Source organism: Cladophialophora bantiana (assembly GCF_000835475.1).
Source record: "Cladophialophora bantiana CBS 173.52 unplaced genomic scaffold supercont1.14, whole genome shotgun sequence".
NCBI lineage: Eukaryota > Fungi > Ascomycota > Eurotiomycetes > Chaetothyriales > Herpotrichiellaceae > Cladophialophora > Cladophialophora bantiana.
In genome coordinates this window covers 671,147-687,954 of record NW_015971588.1, presented here as the reverse complement: position 1 = coordinate 687,954, position 16,808 = coordinate 671,147, and the positions used below count along the sequence as shown (strand labels likewise).

Sequence of the window (16,808 nt, the reverse complement as noted above, 5' to 3'; positions counted from 1 at the left end):
ATATAAATTTAAATATCCATCTCACAAAGTGAAAATGGTAACGTCTAACGGTGTAACTCCATCATACAGACGAATCCGAAGAAAAGGCGACCGACAACCAGGAAAAGATGTTGCGAAATTCCCGATGATGCCTTTTTCAACCTAAAGCAAACATTGATGGCTGACTGAGGTCGAGAGATGATGCCCTTGCGACACAGCACAGGTCAAAATGTGGTCTACGTCAACTGTCTCCTGTTCAAGTCGCATTGAACGTCCTATCAACGGGCGCCTGCGGCTATTCTTTACTCATCTCGCAGTCCTCGCTTTCAAACCAGACTTTCGTAGAGGGTATTTCCCTCTGGCGAAATGCTCATGCATGCTTTTTGCGTTCAGCGGGTTCCTATGGAAGCGTGCCGTCTCTATGTAATATATATCTCCAGCGCAGCAAAAGGTTGGTAGGAAAGCATTGAGACTTGGGCTGATGGCGTTTCCTATAGGCCGCGAAGCTGGCTAGAAAGTCATTGTCAGACATTCACATTCTTTGCGCAAGCCCATCTCTAGTCGAGGGCTCTAAAGCATCAGCATACGTATGCTTTCGCCCTATTATGGGTTCCTGGCTTTCGCATAGTGAGGGATGTCGCAAGGCTAGCAAGCAATTGAAGCTGACACGGAGCTCGGCGTATTGTTCCGGACAAAGGTCAACCCTTCTTTTACCTTGTTTGGTGGTGTTCCTGGAGCTTCTTTACCTAGGGAATTACCTCGGTGCAACTCGGTTACAGGGAACACGCACCGAGTCAAGGTCGGGCTACTCATTATGGGCCCTCGTATACATACTATCGCTCTCAGACACATCGATGTATACCGGAACAATTGCTTTACAAGTCAAGTGATCTTCTGGGTGACACCCCATATGTGTGCCTTGACCATCTGATCCAGGGACCGGCAAGATGAACCCAAACCCTACAGCAAAATCCGGCTCGCGCCACCAGCTTGACGACGCCTCGCTGAGCAAGTATCTCGCTGACTCAAATACTATTCCGGGGTTCAAGGCCCCTGTGGTCTCGACGAAAATCGGTTATGGGCAGAGTAATCCGACGTACTTTCTAGATGATGCTGCGTACGTCTATTTCTGTTTAATATTTCCCCCTTTCTCCCGAACGAGCCCATGTGTCTAGTACTCTGCTGGCAGGAATGAACCCTGTTGCTTTTCTCTGCTGGCTTGTTGTCTCTTCGAACGTGGGGATCCGAGGGTAGTAGTACTGGACTGCTATTGTTTCTCTTGGGCCAGGTCCATCTCTATCTGGATGCCGGTATGGGTGTTCTATGATCTTTTATGGACAGCGAAGTTACGTATTACGCATCCGCCGTCGCCAATTTCTCTGTCTTAGACCCATTATTCTCCATTACTCCATTGTCCTGCCACTCACACCCTGCACAGAGGCACACGCTTCATCCTACGCAAGAAGCCGTCGGGTACCATCATCAGCCCTGTGGCTCACCAAGTCGATCGCGAATTTCGGGTTCTGAAAGCTTTGGGATCCGTTAAGGGATTCCCTGTGCCGAAAGTCTATACGCTCTGCATGGACCCGAGTGTGATCGGAACGGCTTTTTATGTACGTCTCTGCCAATTGCTTTCATGGTCCCGACACTATGCGTGGACCTCGACGGCGAGGAGGCGTAAAGCATGACTATACAGGGCTGACGGGTGAGGCGTTTCAGGTTATGGAATTTGTCAAGGGCAGGATAATAACAGATCCTGACCTGGGAGAACTTTCACCGTCAGATCGAAGGCAAGCGTAAGTCATTGCCTCCTGGTACTTGCGATTTGGAGCCTCGTCCGACCTAGCCTTGTCCTCCTCTCTCCTTCCACGCACCAACTGACTTGAAGTACACAAGATGGATATCTCTCGTCGAAACCTTGGCCTGGCTCCACAGCATCGACCCGGACTCTATCGGCTTGTCTAACTATGGCAAAAAGCAAGGCTTCTACCAACGTCACTGCAACACGTTCCAGCGCATAGAGGCTCAACAATCCAAAGTCAAAGACATCAACACGGGAAAGCAATTGGGTCGCGCGCATGAACATTACGATGAAATGGTGGACTTTGTCAGGAACAACATGACAAGTGATAGGTATTCGATCGTGCATGGGGATTACAAGTTTGACAATGTGGTGAGTTCGAGATTACCCGAGGGACGACACCCTCTGGGTCAATATCATGCAAAATCCATGGCGCATATCTTGAGATTTGACCATGCAATACGAGTAGGTTCTCCATCCCACCGAACCGCGCGTCATCGCCATCCTCGACTGGGAACTCTCTACGATCGGCCACCCTCTGATGGACGCCGTCTACGTGATCGGGCCGTTCTGGAACGAAGTCACAAAAGCCGGCCACCCTGTCTCCAACACCACCAACAAGACATCATCATCGACCGCCAATGCATTCCAATCTTCCCCCTACGCACCGGCGAACCGCGCCAAATCCGGTATGCCCGAGCCAGAGGAGCTGCTCGACCGCTACGCGCGGATCACGGGCTTCGACCCGCGCAAGGAAGGCTCTCCACCGGGCAAGGACTTTGAGATCGCAAAGATCTTCCACTACGTGCGCGGCGGCACCATCTCGCACGGCATCCAGGCGCGCACCATCAGCGGACAGGCCAGCAGCGACTTCTCGCACGTCTACTTCGAGAACACCCGCAAGAGTCTCGACGCTGCGTACGGTATGATGCAGAGGTTAAAAGAAAATGAGCGGCTGGGCCAGGGCGTGAAGGCGAAGTTATAGGACATGGTTCTTGATGGGGAAGAGAAATGGAATTAGGGGGAAAGGAGATAGATTGATGGAACTGGTTCGAGCGTGGAGGATCGAAGATGGAGTGTTGAAGCAGCTTAAGGCCTGGGCGTATGTGATTGACTTGGCCTGGTCCGAGTGAGGCCGTGGGTGAGGGGAGACTAGAGGTAAGTCAAGGAGGTGAGCAAGTAAGAAGGAACGGCTTGGGCGGGATTCATCCGGCTACACGCATGTATGTATGTCTATCCGCACCTCACGTCCAGCTCCAGCGACATACATCCATACCTAGGTACAAAGCTCACATACCCAGATACATAGACGTCCAAAATGCACTCCTTCCTAGCCTCATTCGCTGTCTCCTGACCCATGTACTACCAACCTATCTTCCTTCCTTCCTCCCTCTTCCCCATTCTTAACATTCCCACCATCCCCCTCTCACAGCTTCGCCGTCGCACGCCCTTGCGGTCCATTCCCACCCTTCTTTTCCTTCTCCTCCCTCTCCGCCTGCTCCTTCAAGACCCTCTTGAGGATCTTTCCACTGGGACTCTTAGGGATCTCGTCCACAAACACCACGCCGCCGGTGAGCGCCTTGTAGCTGGCGAGATTCCGGCGGATGAACGCCTTCACGTCGTCCTCTGTCAGCCTGGGCGATGATGACATACCGTCCTCGGTGGAGGCCGTGGTGGTGCTGCCGCGGCCGTCGCCAGAGCGCCGGACGACAACGTACGCGTAGATCAGTTCGTCAGCGTGCAGAGGCCGGCCGGCGGGGCGGAAGCCGAGCACGGCGCAGTCGACGATCTGCGGGTGCGAGAGCAGTACAGCCTCAAGCTCCGAGGGCGATACTTGGAAGCCGCGGACTTTGATGAGTTCCTGGAGGTTCCGAGCTTGGTTAGTATAAAATCGATCCCCCGATAACGGTCATGGTAGTTTAAAAAAAAAACAACAACAACAATGAATGGATCGCTTCGTGGTTCCAGGGGGTTCGAGGGCGGAATTTTCAACGGGCTGAAGGGTGCGAGTGACGGAATAAGAGACCGAGGACGATGGATTTCAGGGGCGAACCTTCTTCCTATCCACAATGTACCACTTCTTCGTCTTCCCATCACAATACAGTATGTCCCCTGTTTTGAAATACCCTTCCGCATCGTACGCCTCGGCGTTTGCTTTCGGGTTGTTGAAATAGCCCCTTATGACGGTGGGACCGCGCACGCAGAGCTCTCCCTGGACGTCGTAGTCTGTGATGTCCTTGCCGTTGTCGTCAATCAACCTGGGGTGTCCCCGCCCAGTCAGCCACTTATAGCCCCGTACGTCGTTGATTGAGAACCCCATGGGAAAAAGAAGAAAGAGAGAGACGGAAAGGAAGAAAGGGAGTCCTTCGGGCTGGTCTGTCAACACCAATTGGGTAACATCCCACCGCGTACGCGTTAAACGGACAGGTGTATAACAAATAGACACAACAAGATAACACTTTGAGCAGCTTACTTGACGTCGGTATTGGGCAGAAACCTGCTCCCCACGCTGCCTGTCTCGTCCGTCTCGGGGTGGAAGAACTGGCTGATCGTACCGGTGGTCTCGGTCATGCCAAAGACCTGTGTGAAGCTGGCGTCCGGGGCGCACAGGTCCTGGAACTTTTTCTGGGAGGCGGCGTCGAGGGGCGCGGCGCCGCACTTGACCTTACGGAGCGACTTGAGCGAGTACTTGTGGCGCAGGGGGGACATGATGATGGCGATGACGAGCGGGGGCACGATGCCGATGTTCGTGATGCGGTGTGTCTCGAGTGCGGCGAGGAAGGCCTCGAGCTCGAAGCGGCGCATGATCCAGCAGGGGTCGCCGGTCGCGAAGGGGCACGCGTGCACCAGCGGCACTGTTGCGACGTGGAAGCCTGGCAAGGTGTACAGGTTGCGTACATCCCAGGGCACGGGTGCAATGTCGTGCAGCATCGTGTGCCACGACGTCGCGTTGTAGTGCGACTGCATGGCCGTCTTGGGCAGGCCCGTCGTGCCCGACGTATTGAGCCGCGCCACCTGCGTGCGCTGCAGCTCCTCTAGGTCCGTGATCCGCACCCAGTCCTCCTCGCCCTGCTCGAGCAGCCATTCCCAGCTCCGGAACCCCTTGGGTACCGCCTGCTGCGGCCGCGTGTTGAAGATGAAGATCATGTCCCGGGGGATGTCTTCCAGCTGCGTCGCCTCCAGCACCGGTCCCAGCACCTCCGGCTCCACGATGAACATCTTAACCTGCGCCGTGCGGATGTGGTGTCGGATCTCATAGACTTGGTATGCTGGGTTCGTGCCACTAGGGGGGCCAGGGGGTTAGATTTCCGCCTTCAGCCCTCGAACCAAAAAAGCTATATCGAAGAAAAGGACAGACCTTCCTCTAAAAAGTAAGACTTACCTGAAAATGCCGCCGGCCGCTACTCCGCCAAGGAAGAGCATCGAGTACATGATCTTTGCCGAGAGAACTTTCATCAGAAGACCAAAGCCTAGAGCGCTGGGAGAGAGAAGGAGAAGGAACCCACATCATTAAACGAAGCAATACTGAAGCAGTCACCCCTCTTCAGTCCAGCCTTGCGAAATCCGGCAGCGAGTTTCCGCGTGATAGAGCGCCCTTGGCGCCATGATATCGTCCGTTTAGGGTTTTCCAGGTCGTGGTAGACCTTGTCGCGGCTTTATGCGTCAGAATCCCAAATATTTTCGAGGGGGGTTTTCTTCCCAAGAACTGGAATATAGACGGTCAAAAAAAAAGGGGGGGAAGATGTATTGCAGACGAGGTAGATGTAGATGTAAACTGACTGGTCTATCGGGGTCATAAGCACACTCGTCGAAGACGAGTGAAATCAGATCTTTCTGTGGCAGCGGATAGGATTCTTGACTTAGCCATGGCATCTTTGCTGGCCGGTGGTGGTACTCAAGACACAGTCGTAGTCAATGCACCGCGCGAGGGGCATGTACTGCAAAAGACCGCGCGAAACGCAAAACGTTGGAAAAGCGGAAGATAATTGCTCCATGCTCGCGAGCCCAGGCAGGGAAGGCTCCATAAGGCTTTGATTTAGTATGAGGTTCTGAGTCTGACTCTCTGACAGAGCGCCTCAAGCTCCTCAAGCTCCACAAGTCGTTGTCAGCATCTTGACGTACGGGTGCCGAGGATTTGCTCGGTAAAGACGGGCTGGCTGGCTGGCTGGCTGGCTGACTGTGAGCGGAAGGGCCTCCAACCTAGAAAGGGGTGGTTTGTCGTTTTTTTGTGGAGGGGGTTTTATGGAAAGAAAATGGCCCGGGGTTGGTGGTTTTCAGGGGTTCCTATGGGGCTGGTGAGGCTCCGCTTGGGGTGACTAGGTGTGGGGAGAGAGCGATATTGTAGAACGGCTCCTACAAGGAGGGAGCGAAAAGCAAACATGAGAAGATATGGATCTGAGTTACCGTCAACCAAGTCCCCTGCGCCTAACACAATGCAATTAAATATGTCCCATTAACTAACTTATCTTGCTCTACCTAGCTAACTATGACAGCCTCGCCTTCAGCGCCCCAGAACCCTCCGCGTCTCTCAACTCAACAGCCGCCTGAGAGATAACCACCCTGTCCCCTGCCACCTGTCTGTACACGATCTTCTTGCCTTCGTCCTCTCGCCACATCTCCGTCCTCACCACCTCCCCTGGAAACACAGGCTTGCTCAACCTCAGCTTCACGCTCTGAAATCTCTTAAAGTCGCCGCCGGCGAACGTGTCAATGATGTGCAATACACCCATTCCCACCGTACAAGTTCCGGTTAAGATCGGTCCGGGAAAGCCACCTGCTTTGGCCACGGCGGGATCGATGTGTAGGGGGTTCAGATCTCCCGAGGCGGCACGGTAGAGGGCGCCTTGTTCTGGAGAGGTTTTATATTCTACCACAGCATCGGGTTTGCGATCTGTTGGCGTCGGGTGTGTTGCCGTAGCGGCTCCGCGAGGTATGGGTTTTGTCGATGCCCCTCCTCCGGGAACCTTCATGATAAATGATGTCCATTCGCTGTAGCAGATTTCGAGGCCCGTGGACGCGTCGACGGTAGTTATGCCCACGGCGACGGTGACGCCGCTTCGGCGATCCACAATATCCACAACTCTGGCGGTGGTGTTCAATGTGGCTTGTTTTGGAAATGTCCCTTTCATTTCAAGATAGTGCTCGCCATGGACGTGATTGTGCGCCTGGAAGTTTGGGAGGAACTCCATCATCCCGTAGGTGACTTCTCGCATGACTGAGATGACGGGGAGTGTAGCGAATGTTGGCACGGCAGCGAAGTCTGGATGTGCTTCAAAGCATCGTGACAAGTCTGTGCCCTTGACGCCAAGGGCGATGTTGTAGGTGATGATGTTGTTGGGAGTGTAACTGCTGGTAACACTCCATGATCGTTTTTTGATACTGTCGACGTCGATTATCGTCGCCATAGTTGCTCAAAGGTACGACAAGAAGGCTGAGATCTGACCCGTCTGAGAATTAGACTTTTGAGCACTACGAGAATAGTATGCAAAGTCTTTCTGTCTACCAACCCGAGGCAGACGAAGGGGAATCGTCTACCGAGGTCAGCTCGGACCGTGGGAATGGATGTCTGCACAATTCATATGCTCTCGAGGCAGGCTTGCTCTTTGTGGAATCAAGACCAAGGGAACGTCACTGTTTCCCCCTAAGTAGGGCAGCAACTGGCAACAGACATGCGCAATAAAGCTCAACTTACCCAAGCAAATACAACAGCAGCAACTCCACAGCTAGTTACTCCAGCCTCATAAGCTTTACGAGTGTAACTTTCTGCGGGGAAGCGGGGGTCTTACCAGATCAAGATAGCCTTGCTTCCGAGGTCCACAGCACCAGTTGTATTGCCCTTTGAAGACTTCAAGACCCAAGGTATAGAAAAGATGTTAGATCATGCAAAAGGCGCGTACCAAATATAGCCTTTGTTGGCGTGCCGAGTGGCATTCTTTTTCTTTTTGGCCACTCTCATAGTCGAGTTATCTGGAAGAAAACGTACCTGAAAATGACTGCCACACCCCCCAGTTATCAAACCGTCATCGCAACCAGCCTTTCAACGGGGACCCTGCTTCTGGAATATAACCAGCCCAGGATCTCCAATGCATTCACACTCCAGCAATACCACGACTTAGCCGACGCTCTCCACTGGGCGCGCAATGACCCTTCCATCAGGGTGATCGTTCTCACGGGCAAGGGGAAGCACTACTGTGCAGGAAAAGTGCTTCTTCCACCGGGAGAATCTGGACCGACCATTGAACAAGAAATCGAAGCTGGCCGGAGACTTGGAGATGAGTTACAGGGGTACCCAAAGGTCTTGATTGCAGCGGTCCATGGTGCAGCGATCGGATGGGGATGCACCCAGCTGTGGAATTTCGATTTGGTGTATGCTTGGGACAAGGGCGCGGTCTTTCAAACGCCCTTCATGAGCCTGGGGTTTGTCCCCGAGGGAGCATCGAGCTGGAGCTTCCCCAAGGTCATGGGTAAACAACGCGCAAACGCACTACTATTGGCGGCGGAGAAGTTGAATGCCAGGGAAATGTATGATGCAGGAATGGTAACCAAAGTAATCGGAGGTGACACGGTTGATGCGTTTCGGGACGAAGTCTTCAAGATTGCAAAGAGGATCGGCACGTACAGCGCAGAGAGTCTCAGAATGGCCAAAGCACAAGTGAATAGGCCTTCTGTGTTGGCAGAGCAGAGGGAGGCGAGCATGTGGGAAGCGGTGGATTTGAAGGTAAGATTGAATAGTGACGAGGCGAAGGCGGCGATGAAGGCTTTCATGGACAAGAGCAAGCCGAAGTTGTAAACAAAGTCTTGGTAGATGGGATGGCAGTTTTCTACACAGCTCGACACGCTTGGTAACACCGAGCAACACCGAGAAACACGACCGAGGCAGCCTTGCTGACATAAGATTTGTACGGCAGAGTAAATTCTCATTCTCTGCAACCTTGAAATTTAATTTTCTCGACTTTCTCAATTGCTGTGGCGGAGAGGATTTTGGTGCGCCCGTATTCTTGCGCCAATTTCGCTTCCTTTTCCACTTCTCCTTCAGGCAAGTAAAAGTAACCCGACGGCGGTCATTATGAGCAAGCATAAACTCGACGACGAGGCCGCCCAGCTGGCCAAACTGGAGCGGAAGAGAAGGAAGAAAGATCGCAAGGAAGCCCTTCGCTTGCAAGATATCACGCCCTCTTCGACTGAGGCCACAGCAAACTCAACTCCAGTCCCAGAGGACAAGGACAGTAATAACATCAACGGCGATGGCGATGTTGCCCAAAAGCTTGTTTCGGCCCTCGAAACCCTCCGGAAGTCCGAAGTCGATCATTTCTTGAAAACACAGTCTGTGCAGGTTTTTAATCCACAGAACACAGACGTCCAGCCTATCCTCGCGTTCTCGCAACTTCCCGAAGACTTAGCCTCTCAATTCTCTGACATCTTCTCCTCCTTCCAGAAGCCCTCGTCCATTCAATCCGCTGCTTGGCCCTTCCTCCTCTCCGGTCGAGACGTGGTGGGTGTGGCGGAAACAGGCAGCGGGAAGACCCTGGCATTCGGCCTGCCTCTCGTCGTTCGTCTCACCTCTCTTGAGAAGAAGAAGGGAATAAGAGCTGTCATTGTGGCGCCCACGCGGGAACTTGCGATCCAAGTGTTTGAACAGTTGGACAAGCTGAGCAAAACAACACAGAAGCTCAAGGCGGCATGTATATATGGGGGCACCAACAAAGACGAACAGCGTCGCAGTTTGAAGGGGGCGAATGTCGTTGTTGCAACGCCAGGCAGGTTAAAAGACTTCATGTCCGATGGCACAGTCGACGTGTCCAAAACACGATATCTGGTCCTTGACGAAGCAGACCGCATGCTTGACAAGGGCTTTGAAGATGACATCAAACACATCATCTCCCAAATGCCGTCCTCAAAGAAGCGACAGACCGCAATGTTTACAGCGACATGGCCAAAATCTATCCGCGAGCTGGCGGCAACGTTCATGCAGCAGCCAGTTAAGATCACCATTGGCCGCGAGGACGCTGATGACTCAGGCGAACTGAGAGCTAACGCACGCATCGTGCAAAAGGTGGAAGTCATTGACGGCTCCCAAAAACAGCAGCGTCTTCTGGAGTTACTGAAGCAGCACACCGCAGGCCAAAAGCGCAATGACCGCATCCTGGTCTTCTGCTTATACAAAAAAGAAGCCCTCCGCATCGAGAACTTCATCCGGTCGCGTGGGTTCAACGTCGCAGGAATCCACGGTGACATGTCACAGTCCGGACGCATCGCCAGCTTAGAATCATTCAAATCTGGCGCCACCACGCTCCTCGTAGCCACTGACGTGGCAGCCCGTGGGCTGGACATCCCCGAGGTGAAAGTCGTCATCAACGTAACTTTCCCGTTGACCGCAGAAGACTACGTCCACCGCATCGGTCGCACGGGTCGCGCTGGCAAGGATGGCCTTGCGATTACTTTCTTCACCGAACAGGATAAAGGTCTGGCGGGCTCGCTGATTAATGTCTTGAAAGCCGCGAAGCAGGACGTCCCAGAAAACCTGATGAAGTTTGGCACTACGGTAAAGAAGAAGGTTCATAGCGACTATGGTGCTTTCTATCGGGAGGCGGAGGAAGGAGAGAAAAGTACCTCGACGAAGATTACGTTTGACGATTGATCTGGGTGGAAAAGCTTTTCATGTCCTAAGTTTGTCATTGTGGCGTGTCGACTTTGTTGAAGAGGATTTCAAAAAGCCGGGCATCTTTGCAGCGAGGCGTTGTGGGAGGATAGATTCAAGGAGCTGTAAAAGGAATTCGCGCTCGGTTATGAGACTAGAAATAGGCAGACTGGTTAGACGAGCGAGATCTTAGATGAATAGAGATGTCGAAAAGGCCCCTGAAAAAAAATGAATGGAAAAATGGAGATGGGAAACAACTCACATGGTAGAACCCAGGAGTATCACACCAGTAATCCAGAAAGCAAGAAACTGGACATCCAATCCCCCTTTCCCAGCGTCTGATGTTGTGAAAGAGCCACTCATTCTCAGCCCAAGGTTCACAAGCACGGCGACAGCGATGCTCGCCCTTGCTGGCATCGCGTCATTGAGCATCATCATCTCCTTGGACCCCCAGCGCCGTTTTCGTCCGGAGTTGGACTTGGAACCGTCGTCCGCCTGACGGTGCGCCTGCATTGTGACCCAGGTCTTCAAAAATGCCACGCTCCACAGAATCCTCAAGGCCATGTTCACCATGTTGGCGCCCACGAGACCGACGCTGCCCATCACCCACACCTTCAACATGGCCCATGCCGCGACGCCGTAAAGCCCCGTGAATACCAGCATCCAGAGGCTCTGGCTGCGCAGCTGGGCTGGGGTGGCGACACTCGTGACGAAGGCGTCGAGGATGCCGTTGACGGCCATCAGCGGGATATAGTAGCAATAGGTCGAGAGGAGGAGAGATGTCGATGGGGTACGCCATTGAGGGGAGAGGATGTAAGGGATGAGAAAGGGGAGGATTTGCGGGGCGAGGCTGAGCAAGGGGAGCGAGAAGAGGAGGTAGATATGTAGGGTTGTGGAGAGGTAGGAGAGAACGAGACGGGTGTTGTTTGTATCCTCGTTCGGGCGGATCTTGTTCTTCGGGGAGTCCGAGGGGGTTGGGGCTTTGGTATTGCTCAACGAGGAGGACGGAGTGAGAAGTCGTCCGAATGTATTTCGACTGCTCTCCTCCACGGGCTGAAAGACTAGGCGCGCTAAAAGGCCGCCGTAGTTGGAGGCTAGGGCGAAGGCGCCTTGGTCTTCGAGAGAGGAAAGGAAACTCAAAACCAGGGCGTCGCCTTGGGTAAGGAGCAGTTTGAAAACGGACTGCATGTACATGGTCGCTGCGAGAGAGATGATTGTCTTGTGGAAGAGCCTGAAGTAGTATATCTGCTGTGGCGAAGGCGGAAGTATTTGCTTCGGGACGAGGCTGAAATTTTCGGCTTTCGACAGTTTTATCGTTGGCAGGGAGTAAAGAGCCAAAAGGGTGAGGGCATATGCTGCCTGTCCCGCGGCAAAGGGCAAGATCGAAGGAGCGAGGCCCCTCTGGTGTCCCAGGACGGCGACGATGCAAGCCGAGAGACATCGTGCCATTGCAGCACTAGTCTCTGCCCGTGCCCTATCTTTGTATAGAGCTTTCTGCTGGATGACGACGAAGGCTGGTTCGGCGAATAGTTCAACCAGAGTGGCCGCCGCGTAGATCTGAAATGAGACATTAAAGTAGGGGCTGTTCAGGACCTCATCAGGTGCACTCCGCAGATATGAGTAACCAAATATCGTCGACATAACCAAGCCCAGGAGCACTGCTAGGTGGGAGAGGTTGACGACAGTTTGCGTCTCTGTTCCCTCGACATTCCACTTACCCTCCCCAGCAGAAATAGATTTCGACGACTGAGACCACGGACGCTGTCGTTGCAAAGCCACACGAAGACTCTCTCGTGCAAAATACAGACTTGTTACGGAAACAAGCTCGAGCTGGACAGCGATCCCCAATAGCGAGGGCGAGAGAAAGCGAAGGAGGAATTGGTTGCCGATGAAGGTGAGCGCTCTGGAGGCGACTTGGATCAAGATCAACAAAAGCGTTCCATTTTTCGGCTGACGGGTAGCTTGTGCTTCTGCGCCTGACATGTTGAGGTCTTTGAACTGATGCCTGGTGGTTCTGAACTGGCTTTGGTGGTCGGTCGTCGAGCGTTCGTCAACCTCAACCCAGGACGGGGATTGAAAGGGCAACGGTTCACAGTATCCAGCGAGCCTATTTACGGCTCAATTTCATGAAAATTGCCCCGAAATCATTCGCAGCGGGGGTTGGCCTTGTCAAAGAGATGTCGAAAGATTTCGAGAGTGAAAACGTGGCCTGTCGATTTCTCCGCGCAACGTATCAGTAGGTCTTCTTGGGAGAGCCTGGAAAAGAAATGTCAACTCCTTTTCTGATACCATATCACTGAATCAAAATCCATCTCGAGTGCCCAATGAAAGTAGAAGATGCTTCGGGATTCACGCTATGAGAAGTGGATAGCATCAGAGAGGAGGAGCACCGTCAATCCGAGCTGGGCCCCCGGCCCCGGCACTGTGACACAGAGATAGTACGGCTGCAAAAGCCACGCCGTCAAGGCTACATTACTACGTTCGCCCAGCTAGGTCAAAAAATGGGAATATCTTGGACCCCAAGCCTTTGCAAACCGTGTTGTTCTCTTCTAGATGCACATTTGCGCCATAGCCACGTCCAACCCGGCCACAACTTTGCCCCGTTGGATGGCTTCTGTCCACGAACCCAGCCTGAGATGGCAATGATGATACATGTTCAATTTTTTTGGTCCGCCTCAGTCCAACCTCGCTCATACCTCGTCCACATCCATCTTCTCCACCACCACCAGGCTGTCCGAGTCACTTCCACTTCCAATCTCATGCACCGTAACATACCGCCCGATCTCCTCCTTTGTGATGACCTTCTCATTCAACACTGCGGTCGTGCCTCTTGCAAACTTGTAATTACGCTCCTTCTTTACCCGCTCGTTAGGTTTGATGTAGTTCCGCATCAGCTGTGACGGTCTGCCCTTTTCAATCACACACACGTCGACGTTACTTCCTGAACCCAGATCGTTGAAGATACCGGCCATGATCGCTTCCGAGCACAGTTTGATCGCCTCCTCTCTGGTGCAGTTCTTCTTCCATGTTGATTCGAAGACTGCCATTGCCGCAAGCGAACCGGATCCCATAGTGACGTAGGGGAGTTTGTCTGTTGACCCGTGGGCATGGACAGTGAATAATCCAACTCCTGTAGGATCAACCCCCGCAACGACCAGGTATGCGCCAATGTAACCCTGGTATCGGAACAGATGTTGTTTTAGCATCGTCATCACCGTCACCACTCGGGGTGTCCGACCCGTAGATAGTGAGTGTAGTTCGAGGTTGGAGGAGATGAGAGCGGTAGTGAATTCGGTGTCTGCTGCAGTGCCGGCACCGGCGCACCAGATGTTGGGAGAAATGTAATGCAATTTTTCGCAGTTCTGTTCCGGATCAGAAAGAGTCTGAGACTTTGAGGGTGACAAGTTTGATGTATACGCACCTTGTCCGCAACTATAGGTCCGCTGGTTGCTCTCGTGTCTGCAGCAATCTATCCAGCTGGTCAGCCACGCTCAAATCTGATCTGGAGATGGTAGGATGCGGATTGTTCGCGTACCACCACACCATTGTCGAATATGCATCCCACGATGGTTGTCCCTGTACTAGTTGCCTTTGGTAATGGGACACCCCGTGCGTGTAAGGCTGCGTTGCGATTGTAGTTGCTAAAGTCGAAGCCCGGCATGCTTGCGGCGAAGGCACAGAGCCTTGACTTGGGATAACGCTTGGTAAGAGAGCAATGAGTCGGCTTGGGTTGAATATCCACCGGTTAACGCCGGCAGGAAGGTTCAATGCTGAAGTTATGAGGTGCGGTCGGAGTGTAGAAGCAGAGAAATGTAGTATGCGAGGGACGAGCTTGGAGGGACAATTGACGGTTGGCTTGGAGCGAACCTGAAGGCAGCTTTCGTGATGCGCAATACACCGTGCTTGGGGGAAGACGCGGCAACGCGAGCACCCGCCGGTTTAACGAGGCCACACAAACTAGCCCTTTTCAGCCAAACACCAAACGGCCTTGCACAGCCTTGCATTCTCCTGGGCAACAACAATTTGGATCAGTTTCCTTCCCTTAGCTAGGGGAGCCAGATTAGGGTTACGATTGTATCATACGTTGGCGCTTGCTGTCTATCTAGGATACGATTGGACCAGACAGCGAGAAGTTACCTAGTATGCACGTAAGGTGTACCAATAGGCCAAACCCAGCTTATCCAGACCAGTTAGACCTTGGGTCCCACAAGCTCCTCCTCGTGCACACCCGTGGCTTTCTCAGTGCTAGGGCCGCGCTTGCGAAGCTCATCTTCTTCGTCTTGCTGTGCCGCTTTCTCCATCTCTTCCTTCTCGGCATCGGTGGCGCCATAGTAGTGGATAGCAACTTGCTCGCCAAATTGGGCATTGATATCTTCCTAGAATGCGTGTCAGTCAATAGGCAAGGATGCAACCAATTATTGATGGAGCATACCAAGCTTCGGCCCTTGGTCTCAGGGCACATAAAGTAGACGAAGAGAATGTGGAGAGCGGTAGGGATGATCAAAACCAGGAAGAATTTCCAGCCAATGTTGTTCAGAGCGATCGGGCCGGCAACGAGCAGGATGATATCGGAAAGATAGAGACCGCACATAGCGACAGCCATGCCCTGGCTGCGGATATGTGTTGGGAATATTTCAGATCTGTCACCTCCCGTTAGTGGCCAAAGCTGAAAGCGCCTTTCGATACTTGACTGGACTTACACATAGAGAAATTGACTGGCATCCATGAAAGTCGACCAAAAAGGTGTGATGAACTATAAATCAGGGGTCAGCAAGATAAAGCGAGCGATGGCGATTGCGGGTTGGGTAAATTCGGGATTCGGGGTTATTTCACATCAAGGGACCAGAGAGGAAGGCACCCACCAAGAATATGAAGAAGATTCCAAAATCCAAAGCCACAGTGTTGGTGGTACCTAAGTAGGTTGCTTGGATGGCAATTTCACAAATCAAACTGACAAGAATACCACTCAGTCCGATGAGCATGAACCTCCGTCGGCCGAATTTTTCGACGAAGAAAGCACAGAAGATATTCCCAGGGAACTGTCAATGGTCGTTAGCATGTGCCGATATTGAGAGGCTGTCCGATGACAACCAGCTCCTCTGAAAGGGAAACTTACTGTGGACAAGACCCATAAGGCACTGAGCAGCAGTGGCCAAAAGCCTGTCATCCCGAGACTGGTGTAAAGGATAACTCCGTAGTTTGCGATAATCAAGACACCCGTGAATTGATTGTTCCACATGAGCAAGAAGCCCACAAGAGCGCGTCTACGATTTGGTTTTGTCTTGAACACTTCCCATTTCGAAGTGGTGGCTTTGATTGATTGGTCCAACTCAACTTGCTTCTTCATTTGATAGTACTCTTTGCGGGCAAGAGAGTCATGCGGGTCATCCTTTGACCTGTGGAGACGCTTGATCACTTCATGAGCTTCGTCGTAGCGCCCGTGCATCATGAGCCAACGGGGACTGTATGGGAGCCAGGGAGAGCCCGCAAGCAGGAGAAGAGCGGGGACCATCTGGAAGGCAATAGGAAACCGCCAAGGGAATGAGGAGTTCGATCCGCTGGCTGAAATGAAGTAGACTCCAAATCCGATGAAGGCGGAAAGGGTGTAACCCATTGCGAACATAACTCCCTGTAAATGGTCAGTAGCTGGAAAGCAGTATACAACGTTATTCGACAAAACCTACATGCATTGACACCATGAAGCCGCGACTTTCTGGTGTTGACACCTCTGCCTGGTACATGGGAATAGCCGTCACCAAAGCACCGATCTAGACTTTGGTCAGCACTGTCATGCGTTATTGAAATGCGGTGAGGATCGTGAAAGCTGTTGCACTGCCGTTACAGAACTCTCCGAGACTTACACCCAAGCCATTGACGACACGACCGACCATGAACATAGCATTGTCCACCGAGCCAGCGCAAATAGCAGCCCCAACAACAAGGATCATTGCCGCTACTTGAATAGTGTGTTTACGGCTCCATTTATCAGCACAATAGGCACAGGCCGCTGCCCCGATGGCGGATCCCGCAGAGTTGACACCTAGGCAAATGGGATATTAGAACGCTCCTTGTCACTGCGAGAGAGTGCTGTACCGTTGAAAGCACCAATATATTGGGTAGTGCGACTGTAGCCGGGCTCTCCCTGTGGAGCGAGGTGGAGAGATTTGTAGAAGCTGGGTTGTCCTATGGTGGAGCTGGCTTTGTGTTAGTTCTGTGACTCTTTAACAATCAAGGGAGCGTGTCCCTACCCGATAATGGCCATTCCATAAGAACATGCCGTCGAACCCAGCGCGACGAAGATCACAACCGCCAAGTTAAAGGCATTTGGGATGAGTTTCCCCATTGTGGGAGAAAAGGCTGCTCAAACGCGTGAATCCACCTTTTACAGTG

At 52.7% G+C, this 16,808-nt stretch overlaps 8 protein-coding genes across 8 annotated transcripts; 3 read left to right on the top strand and 5 right to left on the bottom strand.

Moving 5' to 3' along the window:
* Nucleotides 1-926: 926 nt before the first annotated feature.
* Nucleotides 927-2,765, top strand: Z519_09045 (uncharacterized protein; the record flags this gene model as incomplete). The annotated part of the gene is made up of 5 exons (XM_016766771.1): nucleotides 927-1,096; nucleotides 1,418-1,592; nucleotides 1,699-1,775; nucleotides 1,876-2,152; nucleotides 2,250-2,765. 5 exons carry the CDS (start codon nucleotides 927-929, stop codon nucleotides 2,763-2,765), a joined length of 1,215 nt encoding a protein of 404 aa, XP_016617069.1.
* Nucleotides 2,766-3,206: 441 nt separating this feature from the next.
* Z519_09044 (uncharacterized protein) lies at nucleotides 3,207-5,212 on the bottom strand (the record flags this gene model as incomplete). Its single annotated transcript, XM_016766770.1, has 4 exons — nucleotides 3,207-3,641; nucleotides 3,834-4,038; nucleotides 4,254-5,063; nucleotides 5,163-5,212. The coding sequence occupies 4 exons, from the start codon at nucleotides 5,210-5,212 to the stop codon at nucleotides 3,207-3,209; spliced, it is 1,500 nt and encodes a 499-aa protein (XP_016617068.1).
* Nucleotides 5,213-6,264: 1,052 nt separating this feature from the next.
* Nucleotides 6,265-7,185, bottom strand: Z519_09043 (uncharacterized protein; the record flags this gene model as incomplete). The annotated part of the gene is made up of 1 exon (XM_016766769.1): nucleotides 6,265-7,185. One exon carries the CDS (start codon nucleotides 7,183-7,185, stop codon nucleotides 6,265-6,267), a length of 921 nt encoding a protein of 306 aa, XP_016617067.1.
* Nucleotides 7,186-7,769: 584 nt separating this feature from the next.
* On the top strand, nucleotides 7,770-8,570 carry Z519_09042 (uncharacterized protein; the record flags this gene model as incomplete). The annotated part of the gene is made up of 1 exon (XM_016766768.1): nucleotides 7,770-8,570. One exon carries the CDS (start codon nucleotides 7,770-7,772, stop codon nucleotides 8,568-8,570), a length of 801 nt encoding a protein of 266 aa, XP_016617066.1.
* A 276-nt stretch (nucleotides 8,571-8,846) lies between these two features.
* On the top strand, nucleotides 8,847-10,418 carry Z519_09041 (uncharacterized protein; the record flags this gene model as incomplete). The annotated part of the gene is made up of 1 exon (XM_016766767.1): nucleotides 8,847-10,418. The coding sequence occupies one exon, from the start codon at nucleotides 8,847-8,849 to the stop codon at nucleotides 10,416-10,418; it is 1,572 nt and encodes a 523-aa protein (XP_016617065.1).
* Nucleotides 10,419-10,676: 258 nt separating this feature from the next.
* Z519_09040 (uncharacterized protein) lies at nucleotides 10,677-12,401 on the bottom strand (the record flags this gene model as incomplete). Its single annotated transcript, XM_016766766.1, has 1 exon — nucleotides 10,677-12,401. One exon carries the CDS (start codon nucleotides 12,399-12,401, stop codon nucleotides 10,677-10,679), a length of 1,725 nt encoding a protein of 574 aa, XP_016617064.1.
* A 707-nt stretch (nucleotides 12,402-13,108) lies between these two features.
* On the bottom strand, nucleotides 13,109-14,079 carry Z519_09039 (uncharacterized protein; the record flags this gene model as incomplete). Its single annotated transcript, XM_016766765.1, has 3 exons — nucleotides 13,109-13,780; nucleotides 13,840-13,887; nucleotides 13,954-14,079. 3 exons carry the CDS (start codon nucleotides 14,077-14,079, stop codon nucleotides 13,109-13,111), a joined length of 846 nt encoding a protein of 281 aa, XP_016617063.1.
* Nucleotides 14,080-14,608: 529 nt separating this feature from the next.
* Nucleotides 14,609-16,761, bottom strand: Z519_09038 (uncharacterized protein; the record flags this gene model as incomplete). Its single annotated transcript, XM_016766764.1, has 9 exons — nucleotides 14,609-14,794; nucleotides 14,851-15,058; nucleotides 15,119-15,171; nucleotides 15,281-15,457; nucleotides 15,535-16,047; nucleotides 16,103-16,186; nucleotides 16,280-16,458; nucleotides 16,512-16,612; nucleotides 16,667-16,761. 9 exons carry the CDS (start codon nucleotides 16,759-16,761, stop codon nucleotides 14,609-14,611), a joined length of 1,596 nt encoding a protein of 531 aa, XP_016617062.1.
* Between the last annotated feature and the right edge of the window lie 47 nt (nucleotides 16,762-16,808).